This window comes from Miniopterus schreibersii, assembly GCF_964146895.1.
Source record: "Miniopterus schreibersii genome assembly, chromosome: 4".
Lineage (NCBI taxonomy): Eukaryota > Metazoa > Chordata > Mammalia > Chiroptera > Miniopteridae > Miniopterus > Miniopterus schreibersii.
This window is the reverse complement of record NC_138105.1, coordinates 54,738,078-54,757,278: the sequence shown is the minus strand read 5'-3', so window position 1 is coordinate 54,757,278 and position 19,201 is coordinate 54,738,078. Positions and strand designations below refer to the sequence as shown.

Sequence of the window (19,201 nt, the reverse complement as noted above, 5' to 3'; positions counted from 1 at the left end):
AAGTCATCTGATCTCAACCCTTTCTACAAAGATATTTCAAATGAGATCTGGAGAATGTAGCCTGAAACAAATGCCAGAGGTGACAACTTTCTGTTAAAAGATGTATGATTTTCCCCTGTCCTTTAGGAAACTGAAGTTCTGCGGTTGTGGCCATGTGTGCTGTGTGGCTCTAAGTATGCTCACACGAACCCAAGAACCCACAGGGTTCTCATGGTAACTGAATATAAAACTCAATGAATAATTCATAAACTGTATTTTAATTTTTTCCTGTTCTATATTTAGGAAAGCTTCACCAGTTACCCAACATCTGCATTTCATCCCAATCTAAGGGTTTGTAAAATTTAGCTGCACCAAAAGGATTATTATAAAATTTTTTCCTCTTTATGGCAATGATAGAGATGCTATTCAAACCATAATTCCTCACCTCAAAATTCCTTAAGCTATGACAAAGAATCTGTCTATTAATCATTCTTTCAAGTGGTTATACAAACTTACATATGTAACTTTGAGAAGAAAAATATTCTTTGATTTCTTAAAGATATGGACATATTTGCATACTTGTTTAAAGTGAGTTGTAAAAAAAATTAATGCCTTCTTGTGATGTCTGTTAGTTAGCTTAAAATAGAACCGATTTTGTAACTCTTTCACCCTGCATATTAGAAAATTCACAAGCATGACATTAACTTTGATGTATATTTTGTTCTGAATTATGTTTCTGCTTTCTTTATTTCTTCACTCTTTCAAGACCAAGATTTTGGTTCTATGCTTGGGGAACTTAGAGAAGTTAATACATATTTTTAAAATATAAATTATCCTTGGAATGGTTGAACTGATTTCTGACTTGAAACCAAGAAGGTTAAGAATAACTTTCTACAGCCTGGTCGGCGTGGCTTAGTGGTCGAGCGTCGACCTGTGATCTAGGAGATCGCGGTTTGATTCCCAGTCAGGGAACCTGCCTGGGTTGTGGGCTCGATCCCCAGTAGGGGGCGTGCAAGAGGCAGCCAGTCAGTGACTCTCTCATCACTGGTGTTTTTCTCTCTCTTCCTCTCTCTGAAATCAATAAAAATATATACATTAAAAAAAAAATAATTACTTTCTACACTTTCATTTTTTAACAGTGTTAAAATGAAATATGTATTAGGTATTGATGTGTCTAGATTGCTTCAGGTATCTGTGTTATTAATAGTAATATTATGTTATAGCAAATTTACCCCCAAATTTCAGTGGTATCACACAATATTAATTTATTATACACATGTTAAATCAGGAAGGGTAGTCCTGGGATAGTGGAGGCTCTCCTCTTTCTGTTGATTTAGGGACAAACTCTTACTATAAGTGTGCTTGTAGAGTTCCTTTCTCTACAAATGCTATAGTAGTACCTAAACATAGATCTATATATCCCCTGAAGTTTGTGGGACAGACTTACTATAAGGATATATTTAGTCAGTTGTTGGGAAGTGATTAAAGGTACTCAGGAATATCCAAATTTCTCACCAAAGGATGCATATGCAAAGGAAAAAATGTAAATCAATTAATACGTATCTCATGCTGAAACTTCAGCATAAAACGCCATTGCATGACAATCTGCTATGCTACAAACCATTAAACACTCTTTAAACTAAATATCTACATAATATATATATATATATCCATAGGATCAGAATAAGCCGAAGGCTTTCTCTGCCTACTGAATAGCACAAATCCTAAGTAATCTAAGATTGGTTTTCATCAAACCAATGTAAATGAAACAAACAAAACCCAAGCAAACACAGCTTCCAAGAAGAAACACAAAGTGAGTACACAAGAGATATTCTTATTTATTTAAAGTCTACAGCAGAGTTGCAGTAGGTTAGGTTACCCATTTGAGCTTCTCTTAAATAGAAAAACAGTAGCCAGCTCCCAGGAGAATATCTTCCAGGCCAGTTTAACGTAGCCTTGTGATCCCTCACCTAGGGACTCACTAACCTTTTATTCAGCCCAACAATTCCACTTACTAGACTTTGGTCAGTAAAAGAACAGTAAACATGATAAATCATTAGCCATCTTTCTACCCCTTGCAGGCAGTGCTAATGGGGGAGTTGGGAAATGCAGAGAGCTTTTCTACTGTGTTTTATGGCCTCCAAGGGATCAGAAAAAAACAAAAAAAACTGTCAGAAGGGCAAGAGAGATCTTTGTAGAGTGTTTTTCCAAGGAAATTAGCATGAGATTGTAGATTAATTGGAGTCTATTGTTCTAAAAAGTCGAGTGAGAAACAACAAAAAATGCAGTAAATTAGCAATGTTTTTAAAAGAGTTCAAGTATAGCTGAAAAGAAGCTTATATAAATCACTCTCTCCCATACAGCTGTGAAGAGCCAAACTGTTCATATCCTGATGCTTGCCTCCTAGATGAGTAAGAGAGAACGTGTTACAAATGTGAAATACGAAGTGGAGAGTCCTTGGTAAATGGAAGCTACTGAAGGAAATAATGTAAAATGCTTTGTCATGTTCCTTTATGCTATAGCGTAAGATAATTTGTTAGGAAAAGTAAGACTCTTGCTTAAATTTATTTCTATTCTAGTTGACTGACTTTTAATATGGCAAACCATAATGACTTTTAAGGACTTAATTTACACAATATTTATAAGAAGTTTTTTCAGTAAGAAAATAATGCTATAGAATTTCTACTTAAGAGGACATATAGCAAAGAAAATAGGAACCATCCTTAGTACTTCAAGCAGGTACTCCTTTCCCTTTCCCTTTCCCTTTCCCTTCCCCTTCCCCTTCCCCTTTCCCTTTCCCTTCCTTTCCTTCTTTTCTTTCCTTTTCTTCTCTCTTTCTCTTTCATTTTCTTTCATTCTTTTACCCATTCAGTGATATTTATTGATTACTTAATTTGCGCCAAGCTCAAGGAAATATACTGGAGTAAAAACAATGAGTTGCGATGAAAAGATGAAAAGCTATCAGCGGAGAGGGAAGACCACCTCTAAAGTTTGGGAAAAGATTGATAATCAAAGTACAAAAACAGAACATTAGCTGGCACTGAGGATAAACTCATATGGACTCACTTTCTGAATTAGTTTCTCGGTATAATGCAGTGGCTTCTCTTCTGTGCACTCTGGATGCCAATGAGACTGTATTTATCCCCAGCCCATGACACTTAGTCCTTTCGCCCACTACTCCCTTTCAGTTTGTCCCAATGACCACTACCCCTAAATGCAAAAGAGCAAAGGGAAGAAACCCCATTGTCTCTGTCATCTGTTTTTCTACTAATTAAATTGAGGGTCAGATGAGGCATGTTGATATGACTGTTATTTTTATTGTTTACCAGTAAAAATGGCAACTTAATTGTTTTCCAGTCTTCACAACTGTAGCATTCAATTTCTATAAAAATTAGTAAAGTGTAAAAAATAAATATGGTTCTCTAATCTACTGAGACATGAAGTGAGATTAAAGTACCTTGGTTGGGAAGCCCAAAACTCTAATCATAGAAGAATCAGTTAGGCCTGGCCGTGGTTCCCTGGTTAAGAGGAAGCACACATTTGCAGAGGAGCACAGCCTTATAGCTGAAGGACACTACCTAAGTCCCAAGATATTGCCATGGGCCATACATTTGTCCTTTAGATATAAAGGGGTTGATGGGAGTAATCACAGGGCAAAACACACTATCAATGTGCACTTATACATAAAATTGATTAAGGCATCCCTCCAACCCAGGGACACCATTACTGAAGCTCTTTTGTTGTGGAGAGGTAAAATCTTTTTCTGTGTAGCATTCCTGTTGTAGGCTGAATGGTGGCCCTAAGGATATATTTGCATCTTAATTGCCAGAATCTGTGCATAGTTTCTTATAAGGCAAAAAAGAGATTACCTTATATGGTGAAATTTGTGACTAAATTAAAGATCTCAGAGGGAAAGGTTATCCTGGGTTCTCAGAGTGGACCCTAAATGCATTCACAATGTATCCTTATAAAAGAGACACAGGAAATTTTGACACAGACACAAAGAGGGGAAGGCAGTGTGAATATAGAGCAGAGAAAGATGCAGCCACAAGCCAAGGAATGCTGACAGCCACTAGAAAATGGAAGAGACATGGACCAGATTATCACCTAGAGCTCCCTGAGAGAGTCCAGTGAAACTGATTTTGGACTTTTGACCTCAGTAACTCTGAGAAAGTAAACTTCTGTTGTTTCAAGCCAGAAAGTTTTAGGTAACTTGTTACAGCAGACATAGGAAACAAATACACTCCCAATTTACTCTATTTCTGCAAGCATGACTTAACGGGAAATCAGGAGTGTGTCAGCATATTTGGTGTGGTGACTCTAGAAAATACTTTGGTTAAGCTCAATTCATTTACAATCCTGTGTGATTAAAATGATCTCTGTTGCTGGCCGCCTGCTTTCTACTTTCTTTGAATGGAGAGACCCTAAAGAGGTTAGAAGTATTTTTAGGCCACAGAATGTAGGCCTTTGCTTTAAGTGGCCCTGTTGTCTCCCAAACTTCAAAGCTAGGAGAAATAGCAAAACTAGGGAAGAGGTGGGTATTGGCACAGTCCTGTCTCCTAGTGGTGCAGCATATGTCATGGGGGCAAGACAGAGACTTGGAATTACGGTGTCGTGAGTATAGTTTGATTTTTTTAAAAAGATAACCGTATGAATGGCTGTTAAAATAGAATTGATATAAAGTGAGTATGTGGGACACAGGCTGGTAAAAGTGTACTTGGGGAGTCAGAAAAATTTTTACCATAGAAATGGCATCTAAAGGTGAGACGTCAAGGATGAATAGAAGTTGGCCAGATAAGCTCTCTGTTGTCCTTATTACTTCCTGAGCCACAGGAAAACCTTGTTCCAGGCTTACTGTTTTGTTCCCAAACGAATTCTGAGACCCATGACTTCAGTGACTCCATCTGTCTGTTACCTCCAGATTGTAAAATAGTTCCTGAACACATTGATAGGTATATTCATGAGTAAATATATGAACAGTATTTAGAAGGGTACAGAGGTACTATTTATAGGTTAGAAGATGAAAAGTTATTGGACGAACTAGTGATGGGGTTTTGACAATGCCTAATTCATTTCTGAGAAAATGGTAGGTAGCTATAAGTAACTATATATCATAAATAAAAATAATAAAAGTCTTTTAAAAGGCCTCTCTGATAACCTTTTAGATATGGTAAAAGTTATTGAGATAGCACTTCTTGAAGAACATTTCCTTGTCTGATTTTATCGGAAGGCATCAACACATGCTTAAAAGTATACACTTTCAGCACAGGAATTAAAATCTGGTAGAGGGAAAAACTGTGGAGTAAAAACTTAGACATTTGAATTTTATCAGTTAACTTGAAAAATACTGTAAAAGCTCATGTATAGAGAAGATTTTGTGCTCTTGGTCGTTTCTCTCAGTCTATAAATGAGACTCAAGCAAAACATGGTAGCTTCTTCTTTCCAGTTTCTCTAACTTTCCTTTTGCCATGAAGCAGTAAGCAAGGAGGAGAGGCCAGTAGCACTGACTTCCCTGAAGCTCTGCTTTCCTTCCCTGAGTTTTGGATGACCTTTAATGATTGTTTTCTTAAAGTATGGCCTTTAATTGTAGAATGCTTCTGATAAAGCTTTCAAGCCTATTTATTGAGCAGTAGCTAAAATATTTCCTTCTGTTTATAAAAACAAGTCAAAAGGATTTTTCATAATTAGGGCATATTTTTACATATAAAATATATTTTGAATAATCAAACCATCTTTTCCCATGTCTTCTGGTAAATGTTGCATTGTTTCATTGTCATTTTCTTTTAGGTAGAATATTTTTCCCTTTTAAGCTGCATATCTGTCACTGTTATTTTTAAAATGTGAATACATTTTTACAAATATAGAATCTCCTTGACCTTTAAGAATCACATTTTTGTGAACTCAAATCTTAGTTCATACTTTGCTCAGTGCTGACATTATAGAACTGTTTAAGGTTAAAGGAATATCACAGTTAATGGTTGAAAGCTTGCTTTATCTAGGAACATGAATAATTGAAAAATTGAAGAATTTCCCGATTCTTATTTTAGATATGGGATGTAGACTTAGGAATCACGTTCATATGCTCGTATCTGGAGTGCAACACACCTGTCAACACATTTAGTAGAACCAATTCACATATTAGTTCCTCTGTGTTGGTTTTCTAAATCAGAAACACATATGTGGTGTTGTATTATTTATTATACTACATAAATTTCAGTTTTAATTAGCCAGATATATTCTCTAGACAACACTTATTGGTGGTGGTGAGTCTTTAAGTAAAATTTGGAGCACCTATGCTGTCATTTATCTACTTGTTAATTTAATTTATGTTAGGAATAGTTTTAAAAGATACATTTTATTAATCACCTTATCACTGTATTTTACTTTATTTTTCCTATTACTGTATTTTAAAATATGTCTACAAGTGGGCATTTTTGGTAAATTTTGTTCTCTGTAAAATATATGGAGCAAGTAGATTTTCTATTCATATTGCAGAGTAAGCTATGCCAATTTATTTTTATGTATTTAATAATGTTTTCTAGTATGAATTAAAATTTAATTTTTATTTTTAGAGTGTGTCTTTTACTTAAAATTGATAGCTTATGCTATTTTCCTTCATCACTTAAATTACAGTCATACAGAGTACAGAAATCATAAAGCAAATATTGCTCACTATAGTTTTAAGTTCTATGAAGGGCTTTCTAACTGTCATATAATGTTTTTGCCCCAAAACATAATTTACTGCACCTTGCTTATACCATCTGTTTTTTCTAAGGTCCATGATGAAAAAGTAAGGGTGGCCTTGTTTCTTGAAGAGTTATGGCCAGTAGGGAAAAAAATCATCACTTGGCAGTTGTGTCTTAAGAAAGAATTCCTCCAACAACTCAGGCAGAACTTAAAACACACACATACACAATGATTGCCTAAGGAAAATGTTAGGTGTATTGAGCAGACAAGAAATACACTAAGCTGTCTTTAGTCTAGATACTCACAGAATATTCTGTTCACTTGAATGCTGTTTTATCAGATTATAATCAAATTCCTCAGTTGAAGCAGACGCATTAAGAATTACGTTAATATAGGTGCATAGAGAGAGAAACAAATACACCTAAAAATTTAAGACTTAGATACTGATAAACACATAATAAATAAATTGTCATTTTATTTGGTTTGTGTATTTATGGCCTATAGGATGGAAGTTTATAATATGTGATTTCATATCCAGGAACTATGAGGTTTTAGGGAAATATGTAATATGAGATATTTATTTTTATGATTTATTGACAATGTTCCTTGATATCGTAATAGAGCAATTATTTGATTCTCAGGCATACTTTTGTGGAAATCATGCCTCTTTAAACACAACCTTGTTTTATCCACCCTCTTTCATTAGTTATCACAAGATGGGGTTCATTTAGTATCTTTCATTGGCTACCTTGAAGTAACCAAGTTTTGCAGCTTCAGCATTTGTAGCAATCTCTTGCCCCACTCAGCGTCATCCTTCACACCATAGTGATATGTTTCTTCCACTTGGTATCACTAATTCAAGTTCTAAAATTATAATGTGTCCAATATACGCTATCTGTGCTCCTAAATTCTGTTGAGTGCCTTCATATAAACAGTTTTATTAAGAATTTATAGACTCTTCGAATGCTCGAAATCAAATGATCCATGCTGATGAAGCTTAGCATTGTATGAATGAAGAAATTAAGACCAAGGGAGGCTCTGACTTGCCCAAACTGATTAATGACATGATGACATATGAAACTTAAATCAAATTGGAATGAAATTTGTTTCTGCTAACCATTTTGGTAACATCATTTGTGCTCCTTCCCAAATCAGTGTAAATCCTAAAACACGAAAATCATGTTCAAGTTATATTCTTAAATTGCACAACATGATTAACTAAACATAAAACCAAGTATCATAATTGATTAAACAGATGTAGCTGTAATTAACATTGTAGCTATCAGAAAAAATAAGAGATTGATGTTCTTTCATCCGTGACTGATGCTGGGACTCATACTGAAGACTGGAGTGAAAGGTAAATCAGGAACACAAGAAGATAGCTCAGCAAACAAGAAGATGATGTAGTTCAACTGCATCAGAACAAGTCCTGTAAAGAAACACTAGCAACAGTATAAATTCATCTTTATTATTTTAAATTTTCAGCTATTAGAAACATAATAAGAGGTATATTGGTATGATACCACTGAGTGCCTTGAATCGTGGAATATAGTGTGTGTATATGTAATATACTTCATAGTGTATACATAGTATATGTGTATATATATCACAAAGCAAAAAACATATATGGGTCCTGTTCTGATAAAGTACTTTTTATTGATTAGCAGCCTCAACTTGGTAATTGGTAATAATTTCTCCGTATGTATCTGAAGAGCAGATGACTTGCATAATTTTATGCCTTGTTTTGATTACACAAAGTGAAAGAAAAATGCAAGTAGAATAGTTATTCTCTTTCACTCCGTTTCTGTAATTTATATGTTTTGAAGTGGTATAGAATACTGTTTCAGGATTTCCAGTCATTATTTTAATTTCCATTAGAATTTTGTACCAACTAATTAATGAGTAATAGCAACATGGCTATTTTTTCCCTTGTGTCTCTTACGAGGTGAACTTTGTGGCCAGGCAAGATTTTAAAGTGGTCTTTTGGCAGAATTTACAGAATTGAAATGAAGAAAATGCGTTTGGAATTATGATAGGCTTCATGAAAATCTTTTGAGGGAAACAAGCAATGGGAGGCGGGGAGGAAGGAGAAGAGAGAATCATAAACATTTAAAAAATATATTTTTACTGATTTTCAGAGGAAGAAAGGGGGAGAGAGAGAAACATTGATGTGAGAGTGACGTCGAGCTTCCGCCTCCCGTTAGCTCCCCGGCCACCGGGGATGGAGCCCACAGCTCTGGCATGTGCGCTGACGGGATTCGAACTGGCGGCCTTTCAGAGCGCAGGGCGGCTCCCGACCAGCTGAGCCATACGGGCCAGGGCAAGAAACATTTCTTAGTGCCCACCTGCATTTATCAAAATTTAAGTACATAGTTTGCACTTCTTGTCCTGTAACGAAGATCCTTACTATATTTCTTAATAGCCTTCGGGATCCATTTCCTGTATGTTTGGCTTATTCATGAAAAGAAAATGAAAAGCAAATGTTTCTAGTAAATCATCTTTTTTAATCCCGATATAGACATTGTATTATGCTCTACAAACAATTTTAATGAATGAGTACTGACTTACTAGAGTGCTTCTAAATATTCTTATTTTTAGGCTTTTACCCCTCTCTAGGTACATTGTGCACACAAATAGAACAATAAAGCAATTTGATCAAAGTGGAAAAATGAATAAATGTAAGTGCAGGTAGCAGAAGAGAACGGGTTTTCCCAAGTTATCCTCGATCAAAGCCTAATGGATCTATTTTGAAACATTTCTACACAATAAAAAGAGGATGGGTCATCGCTAAACCTCCCTAACTTGGCTCCCTAAACACTGGTTGTTGTTGGAAAAGCACAGTTCTTCGTTGCTCTTCTCTCTAAAGTAAGCTGCTCTTACTTTCAGGCACGTGGGATACACCCGGGGAGTTAGGGTCTGTTTTCTGAAACTGTTCCTGATGGAATACTAGGGAGGCTTTTTAAAAAGGCAAAAGATTTACAGGATCTGAAGAGAAACTAGGGTATAGGAGAGAGAGGCTTTTTAGAGGGCTCCACATGTGTGAGTCCTTTATTGTTGAGCAATTGTTTCTGTTTCTGAGTCTTATCAAAAATATGTTGAACTGAAATTAAAACAAAAATTTATGTAATGAAATATAACTAGCCCATGTGTAATTAGCAAAATATTTTTAAGGAATAGATTATCATTTTATTATAGGGAAACCTTGACATCGGAAACAAAATACTGTGATAAAAGATATTGTACAGATTAATAGGTTGAAAGGGTAAAATCATTTCTGATTCTCATTCACCTTCAAGATTTGGAGTGCCAGTGGAAAAAATGCGCTGTTAGTATAAATTTATTTGTTTTTTAAATACATGCATGAAGTCCGGCTGTTTTATTTTTTTAACAGTATGAAAGACGCAGGAGCAGGCCGTAAGCAGTGGAGGGGCCCTGTCTCATCCGCCTGCAAGCAGTGCCCAGCGGTCTATTCCAGCCCCGTTTGTGGCTCAGATGGTCATACCTACTCTTCACAGGTAAAGAAAATTATGGTCATTTAGTATGAAATGCATGATTAAAATGTATGAGTAAGTGCTTAAATCTCTTATTTCTCCAATGTGGTCATCCAAATAATTTTTTTAACTTTTAAAATAATGTGAATGATCCCACTTGTTTGAAGTATGATTCAGTGTCTATTTGTTTCTCCTATTTAATAATTTTTAAAGTTTGAAACACTGAAACTGTGAACACTTGAACCCTCAAATATATTGAAACTAACATTTCCTTAATTGCTACTATGAAAGAGATTAGCATTATTACCATGCATATAATGTTAACAATTATTATCAATAGAGCTACAATCTGTCAGTATCATTATTTCTTTTATCTAATATTTTATTTCCTATATTACTTTATTTAAGCCTCTAAAAACTTTTTAAACAAATGAGAAACTAAGGATTAGAAAGATAAAGCAAATTTTATGTATTAGCTGACATTGAAAGCAAGATTTAATGCCTTCTCTGATTCAGTGCCTGTTCTCTCCTCTACATTAATCTGCCTTCTTATTTTCATATATTTTGGAGTTTTTAAGAACTGTATCTAATAAGACATTGATGAGTTTGTGGTTTGTTTGTTTTTTAATGTGAGAAATGAATATATAGTCTCACAACCTCTTATCTGAAACTTTGGGACAGATTTGTGAATTTAAAACAATATATATTTAACAAGGTTTTATTATGCAAAATATGTTTTAAAAGCATAGTATGTACTATCCCCAGAGGAAATTTATCCTATAATTAAATATATTAACAGCTCTTTAAGGAATATTCACATTAAATAGGATGCATAAAGTCTATAAAATAACTTTACCTCAGTTCTTATCTGGTTTTGATTACTGCATAAGTGACTTCCAAAAATTTGGGGCTATTTGAACATTTTGTTCTGTGGATACCTCTTTATGAATCATACTGTGTCTCAGTGAATATTTTTCTATGCCTCCCACTTGGATTTTATGGTTGCTGAACTTGGTAAAAGCACTACAATAAGATAGATCAAATCAGTCAGTAAATATATTCAGAGTACATTTTGGATGCCAAGTACTGTGTACCTTTAATTAAGCTGCCATATACCTGTTTGCTAAAGTTTTAAGATGTATATAGATGTCGATAATGCTAGAAGAGAAGGGAGTGTGTCACTGGTCTTTGCAGTATGACCTTGAGCTTGGTGAATGTTAACTTTGCAGGCTTAGAAAATTCATGTTGTCAGCACAAGGGAGAATGAATCTATCTCATATTATCACATCCCACAGGATCATGGTTGCAAACCGTTATACTAATTTATTAAATTACAGCTAAGGATGCATATTATAATATTCAAACTGGTAGGTAGAGCTACATGGGAAGCAGTTTTTAATCCTAATTTTATTCGATGAACGTTGATCATTGAAAAAGTTACATCGAGAGAGAGGTTGGCTTTGTCCGGCATGCAGCTGAGGCAGATGTATGTCTTTCTCAGCGTTGGGAACATGCGCGCCGGCAGCTCTGATGCGTTTGTGTCCCGAGCGCGGTGATCCCTGGAGACGGCTGGCATTAGCCTAGCACCTGCTCGTTTGGGGCTCTCTTCAGAATGCTACTAATAGATGATCAGTTCTTTCACAATTTAGTTTCAAAGTATACAGAGTTACAATCACAAGTGATTCCCATCTGTTGAGACCATATGGGAAGCATTGTCTGATGATTTTAGAGAAACATAACTGGCGTACTCCCACTTGAGACTAAATTCACCTATCATAAGCAGATTAATTCCCATGTATTTCCAATTCCATGGGGTTTCCCCATTGTTCTCATTTATAATGGGGACACTGTGAAGCCCAGGTTACAATCATATGGTCTCATTAATATTGTCAATAAAACCATTCTGAATGACCCATACTTGAATTTTAATTTAATATTTTTGCATATGTATCACTCTCGATAAGTGCCTTATTGACATAGAAAGACATATAAGGAACATGGTGCCAATGAATGTGAGTTTTTAATAACCCCAAGTCACCATCCTCATTTCTATCGATTCTGTCTTGGTGATTCTTCCACCTCGGAGCCCCAACCCTAATCTTAACACGCCTGCACTGACAGCAGTGAGGCTGAGCTTTAGAAAATAATGGAAACTAAATAGAGATCTCAGCCCAGTGAGAACCTATATCAAACTCTACTTTTTAGAGTTTATTGGAAGTTTACTTTGTAGATGTATATTGGACTTAATTTTAAGGCATTTAGGTTTTTCCTCCCCTGTAAGTAGAGTAGTGCCCAAGGCGATTTGGGTACTGCATCAGGAACAAAGACCACAGAGGCAAGTGCCTTCTTGAGAAAGTCATTTTATTATTTTCCCAGAGATAAAAGTAGAAGATGGGTGCAGGGGTCACAGGATCTTTCTCTGGTTCTTGGCTCACTCAACTTTGCCAGTAGATTAAGCAAACTCTGACAGGGTAAATTTCAATTAACAGCTTTTTGGGGGTTGTAGGTGTTCAAGCTCACAATAATGGTGAGCTCCAAAGCCTAAATTCATTGTGGCCTCTGAAGCTCCTTGCGTGAAATTTCTAATCCCCCAGTTGGGTAATCTGATCAGGATTAGTCAGAAGCAAGATACTATCAGTCCAGAGTGTGGGACCACATCCAGGAGCGAAGCTCAGACCTGCTCTCCAGGTTTTATTATCATTCTCTATTTTGGAACCCCTGCATTGATATACAGGTGTTTTTGTTTTTTTACTACTATCAAGAATATTCCTTCAGGTTCTGTTTTAGACCCACCATCTTTCCTCATTACCTTCAGCTCAATTTAGGAAGTAGAAATTGTAAATTATATATCCACGGTAAGGTCATTACAAAGTATAGCAGGTCCAGCAGCTGGGGGATGGGCTGAGGCAGAGGGTGATCAGAAGGTATCCAAGTGAAGACTTTAGTCAAATGACATACTAGGATATAATTTTGGAAACTATGCCTCATTACACAATGTGCCCAAATTTGAATAATTGTTTTATTAGAGTTCAATCTCTGAATTTGTCAGCTTGTCTAGAAATTCTAAGCAGAGTATTTAAAAATGTATGCACAAAAAGTCAAAGGAACAGATGAACTATGGAAAAATAGATTTGCTTGAGAACACATTGGGACTTTTGTGATTTTCAGGAGAAATATTCTTGTAATGGTATCTGATTTTTTTCCTGTTAAGAAAAACGATTGACTTTTTAAAAAAGTTGACTTAATCTTTCTTCTTAAAAGAACCAGTCTATTTTGAATTCTTTCAAATTCAGCAATGCCAGAAAAATAAAAATGTAAGTCTGTTCAAGGTTATTTGAGAGGCAATCATTCCTGAAATTGACACAAAAGATGAAGGTCTTTGTTTCTTTACTTCAGGCAAAGTCAATTTTGATTATATTGTCAAGCTTCAGTAGGAACTAAGAATTGTTCTCTGATACATCTATATTAGACCATGGATATATTTGTCACTGACTTGTGTAAATTGTATACTACATCTGCTGAGCAGAAGTCAATAAGTAATATTAATGTTTTAGAACTCAGCAGGGCATCCGTAACATAAATTCCCTTGGGACACCACATTGGATGATTTTGAACATTTTTCTATCATATTTAGTCATAGAGTGCTTGGCAATTAAACTAAATAATGGTGAATTCCTTAAGAATGAACATTGCTTATAAAAAATTCTGTGTGTGTGTGTGTGTGTGTGTGTGTTCAGGGAAGGCAAATAGAAAGCTAATCTTTTTATGGTGCGGTCCCCAGCTCTGGCTGGCTGCAGAGATTATACTTTGGTTGGTTTGGGGATGGGATGCTGTGAATCTGAATTTTAAAAGCCGCCCCCCCAGATGATTTTTACATGTGCCCATGATTGAGAAGCACTGCTGCACCCCTTGAAATCATTGCTTTTGAAATCTTAAATATGAGGGTTTTACAAAATATAAAATAGAACAATGTTTAGTATTAAAGGGGGAAGCATTTGTCTTTTGTTGCAATTTGAGAAAATTCCATTTTGAGTTTCAACATTGTACTATTATTTGTTCTTCTTTCTTTAACTTTTTTCCATATTTGAGGCATCCTATTATTTTCTCATAATAACCATTATTAATTCTAGTAGCTATATGTACATTTTGAAAGATAGAAAATTTCTTACACGTCACCATTTTGATTTGTTGCATCTGTTAGTATTTGGTGTTTAACTGTCCCGTCTACCTTCCTTTGAGTACTTTGTCTGAGCTGAGATCATTTTATGTTGGAAGATCAACAGTCAGAAATAGATGCGCACTGTTTCCATTTGATCTGCTCTTTAACAAAAGCTAGGTTTTGCTTTTGGCTTGGGTATGCCAACTTGATCAAAATCACACCTCCAGCATATCATCAGAATCATTGGGATAAGCTCTTATTAAATCACTGAGCGTCAAAGGAAATAATATGAGTTAACTTTATCATAAAAACTCAGATTTGAAGACAACTCAGTAGGACATCTTGGACAAACTTCTACATGATATGCAAGTCCCTGATAAGATTCCATGTTCTGTGAGATAAATGTCTATTTTTGAGGGGAGTTCTAATTGTCAGAAAAGCTTTTCTCTCCTTACATTGATTTGGCTTCCAACACTCTCTATTTTTACTGCCCTCGGGCACATATTGATGCACGAAATACAAACACTATTTTCTTCAGTTATTATTGGGAAAAATGTGAATTTCTAAGTTTTCCATTTAAAATGGAACAAAAAGCTAAAGGACATTTTGCAAAGCAGCCCAAAGGGACAGAATATTATGTAAATTTTATAAAACTGTATCCCTATTCTTTCAGATTCATTTTACACACACTTATTTAGATTCAAACTTTTTTTTTTATATATCGCTCACCTTCATTGAGTCTAGGCCATTCAAATTTTTTTTCATGGAAACCCAGCCCCCTGTTTTGCCCAGTATTTGATCATATTAAGTCTTATTTAATTTAATTATATAGTTATGATAATAAAGTATTTGAATAGATCTTAGGGACCAAAAAGTGGAGTGGTGGTAAGCAGAAATCAGAAAGTTTGAAGTTACTTACCAGCCTTAAGTGTTCAGCATGCTGGGGCATCAGTTATTTCCTTGGAGGTTGACTGAGAAGGTACTTCCAGGTAATTTTTTGTTGTCAGTCAAAAAACACTAATTTAGATCTCTCCAATAGTAAGATCATGTTTTCTTCTTTGTTATTAAAGCAAATGACTTTAACTTACTTTCCCTGACAAGTGTCAACTTGCACTATTGAAAAATCATTCTGCAGGCTTGCTTTTCACAATAACTCATAACTTAAGTGTTCTCAGCACCTGGGTTCTTAATCAAGAATGCATTAATCATGTCTTTCAGTACAGTATTTGCATTTTGGGGTAATTATAGACTAATGAGTATGCCCTTTATGTGATATTTTGGTTCACTTATACCTTTATAAATATTTCAGTTTTGTGATAATTAAGTAAATTGAACATTATTAACTAGAAATGCAATCAGTGGATGTAGCTAAATTTTTTTTAAATACTACTTTTAATAACCTATTATTCTTTGAATAATATTCTTCACGAAGACTCTTTTCAAAATCAGTCCATAAGCTGATAAAACTAAATGGCTTTTTGACTACAAGAAGCTAAATTCATGTAACTGTACACATGGTGTATATTTGCTGTACATCTAATTCTGTTGCTCTCTACAGAAACACACACAGAAAAGGTGTGCAGTAGAATCATTCTGAAGCAAAAATGTTTCACTTCTGAAGTACTTCTTTTGCAAAGTTATAACTTTTTCATATCATGCAAATCTTAAGGAAAACTTTGAAATTTTTAATTTATAATTATGTCAAAGAAAAGGAGCAAAAAGGTAAATCTTGATGAAAGTGAAAATAATTGTTTATAAAGACTGTGCTTTTTCTTGTAAATTATTTGCTTAATAACATTATAAAATTAATGATCAACTTTTGAGCAAAAATGAAATTCCTCTTTTTAATAAATTAATAACTCGTGGGTTTTTCTTGTTCAAGTATTTTTTGAACTTTCATTCTCTCTGAATAAAAATATCATTGCTAAAAAATAACCACATTTAAGATGTAAATGAGTATAGAATAACACCTTTGAAGGGAGCTAACATTTTCAAAATTTAATATTAACTATAATATTGTTTTTGGCTTTATCTGCTCATAAACCACTTATAATTGCTCCTGAACTTTTCTTAAATTGTGTCATGAGTCAGGATTTTATTATGATCAGATCCAGGGTTCTGAAATATTAAGTTAAAAGAAGTTACAGGGAAGATTATTAAATTTGAAGTCTCAAAGTTTTATGTAACTTATTTTGCTTTCATTAATGCATTCACAATTGCTTTACTACTACTTATTTCTACTTTTGATTAACTATAGGGAATTATTCATTACATTTGAAATTTATTGTGATTTTACATGGCAATATCATTTTTTTAATTATTTGAAATACTAAATAATAATAAAAAATATCTTTGAAATAGCTTATTTCTCCAAAAAGGACTGCTAAGCCACTACAAATATATTTCAAGTGCAATAATTTTAAATCATTTTTTGTAGGGCTAGTTAAGAATTTTGCCAGAGAGAGTTATTTGACAAGGGGGGAAAAAATGTTGTCTACAGATGTGAGTAATCCGATTAGACATTGGGTGGATTCAGTGCTTCTTGGTATCAGCTGACACTTAATTAAATTAGCCACTGGTGCATTTGTCGATGGGAGCCAGAAAGTCTGCAGTATTTAATTTTAAAATAATTTGTACTGAGTAAATTATGGACGTAGCCACTAAAGAAATCACATTACTTCAGAATTAGCAAGATCAATGTATTTTAGGGTAGGAAGATAATTATTTCCTCTTTAAAATATGGAGTAGTCTTACAATATTGTAAATCATATCAAATGTGCATTTATAAAATATCATATTAAGAATGATTTATGAATACTCTGGCTTAGAATACTAACAAAGAGTAATGTTTACAAAGGAAATCAAACCAAAACAAACCTAAACTAAAACCATCTTTATGTGCCTTAGTAATTTTGCTTATTTACCTTTAATTTCATTCAGCTTTTATTAACATTCACTGAGAAGAGTCTGGCTCATGGCTGCTACTGCTGTTTGACTCTTGAAACGCTGTAGTTTAGGTGTTATCCCAATTGTTCATATGGGAAAACTGAGGCTGAGAACATTTAAAAAACAAGCCCCAAATGTCACATTTAAGAAGAGGTACTCTCTTAAGATTTGAGCTCAAGTGTAATGCTCTTTGTTCTATTCCATTCAGTTTTTTCCCATAGCATACGTTAATAGAATCGCAGCTTACTATTGTCACATTCTTGAGTTTTTACTGTTATAACTAAGTATATTGGAATTACCTTTTTTTTTCTCTTCTTGTACAGTGCAAACTAGAATATCAGGCATGTGTCTTGGGAAAACAGATCTCAGTCAGGTGTGAAGGCCATTGTCCGTGTCCTTCTGATAAGTCAGCAAGTACAAGCAGAAATGTTAAGAAAGGTAAGTGATGAAAACTTATTTACATTTTTATATTTGTTCTCTCTATTAAAATGTTTGGCAGTCAATGTCATTTATGTATACAGTGAAGCTTACTTTTATACATGTTTCTAGCAGAAATTATATTGTAAGGGAACTTTTTTCCCTTAGCCTCAATTATTATAGCAGGTAATGTTTTCCTATAGATTTACATTTATCTTAATTGTAATAGCTGTATGCTTCTTTCCTACATGCCCACCTTATATAAGAAATCTAAGCAATGCCTTCCATGAGTTATTATGTCTGCAACGTGTTTTACATCCATTTTTTCCCCCTTTTGGAGCAAGCAACTGATTAGTGGTAACATATTAAATGATAAATAGTTTGGCTCACTGTGGAACTGGTCAGACAATTAGTATTAATGTTTTTAATTAAAGTTTCCTACCCCATATAGAGTGTGAATGTGTGTATAAAATTTCCTACTAAATAACTTCATAACTTAAACTTTCTTTTGATTAAATCTAGTGTTTTTAATCCTTTATTTTTAGTGGTTCGATGCCTAATAAAATAATGAAATATATTGAACCTGATATGTGTAATAGTATAAAATTTGACTTTTCATTGATTATTTATTGTGGTTGGCATGGTATTGCTTTTATATTTAAGATATTGCTTATGCATTTAAAAATATCTCCATGGCTGTTAGTTTCAGTTCTTCACAGCTATAGCTAAAGAAGGAAATGTAAAGCATGTGTGTGTGTTTTTAAGTCAAAGACTATTTTACAGAACATTAATATCCATATTTGTCATATATTTTATAACCATCTGAGTTGTACAATTTAACAATTATTATCATTGGTCCATAATGCAAATAATTTATTTTCTCAAAAAATATGAATAACAGATATCCAGATAAGAAAATGTGAAGCTTATTTAATGTAAACTGTGTATTTTCTTAAACATGGTATACTTGATATTCTGTATTACAGTCCCACGATAAATTTTTATTACAGATATAACTTCTGAACTTCAATTATTCCACTTATGTTTGTTTTTACTTGTTAAGTGATATTTAAGATAAAATTTAGAATTTAAAAACTGTTATAGAATTGCTTTTAGTAAAGCAACTAGTTGATTGTATTATTCAAAAGTAAATTCATTGATTTGCAAATTAATTGTAAGCTAGTGTTTAAATATTAGAAAATGTGCAGAAAAACACCAACCAGTGGAAGAAAACTGTCTTCCAGAAGCCTCCCCCTTGTTGCCTCACCCCAGCCTAGAGTCAGTTTCAGAGTTTGATTCCTTCTGGACTCCCCACCCCCATCTCCCAATCCATTGCTCTCTCTTAACTCAAATGAGGATGTTCAGGCATGACCTTGAATATATTAATTAGTCCCTTTATAATTAGGAGTAATTATAATTTTCTTTTAACTGAAGTACTTCAATACCTCTTGCATCCCCCATTCCCACTTCCTATTTACATAACTGAATATATTTTCCTCTGCAAATCACTCTTAGTTTTGAA

General features: G+C 34.2%; 1 protein-coding gene across 3 annotated transcripts in view; it reads left to right on the top strand.

Moving 5' to 3' along the window:
- Positions 1-19,201, top strand: part of SPOCK3 (SPARC (osteonectin), cwcv and kazal like domains proteoglycan 3) — a 280,247-nt gene that overhangs the window by 186,854 nt on the left and 74,192 nt on the right. For all 3 annotated transcript variants that reach the window (XM_081137554.1, XM_081137552.1, XM_081137553.1), the window contains exons 5-6: positions 10,058-10,181; positions 17,586-17,700. In XM_081137554.1, the coding sequence (XP_080993680.1) occupies positions 10,058-10,181; positions 17,586-17,700 (239 nt within the window). The remainder of the gene's footprint in view (positions 1-10,057; positions 10,182-17,585; positions 17,701-19,201) is intronic.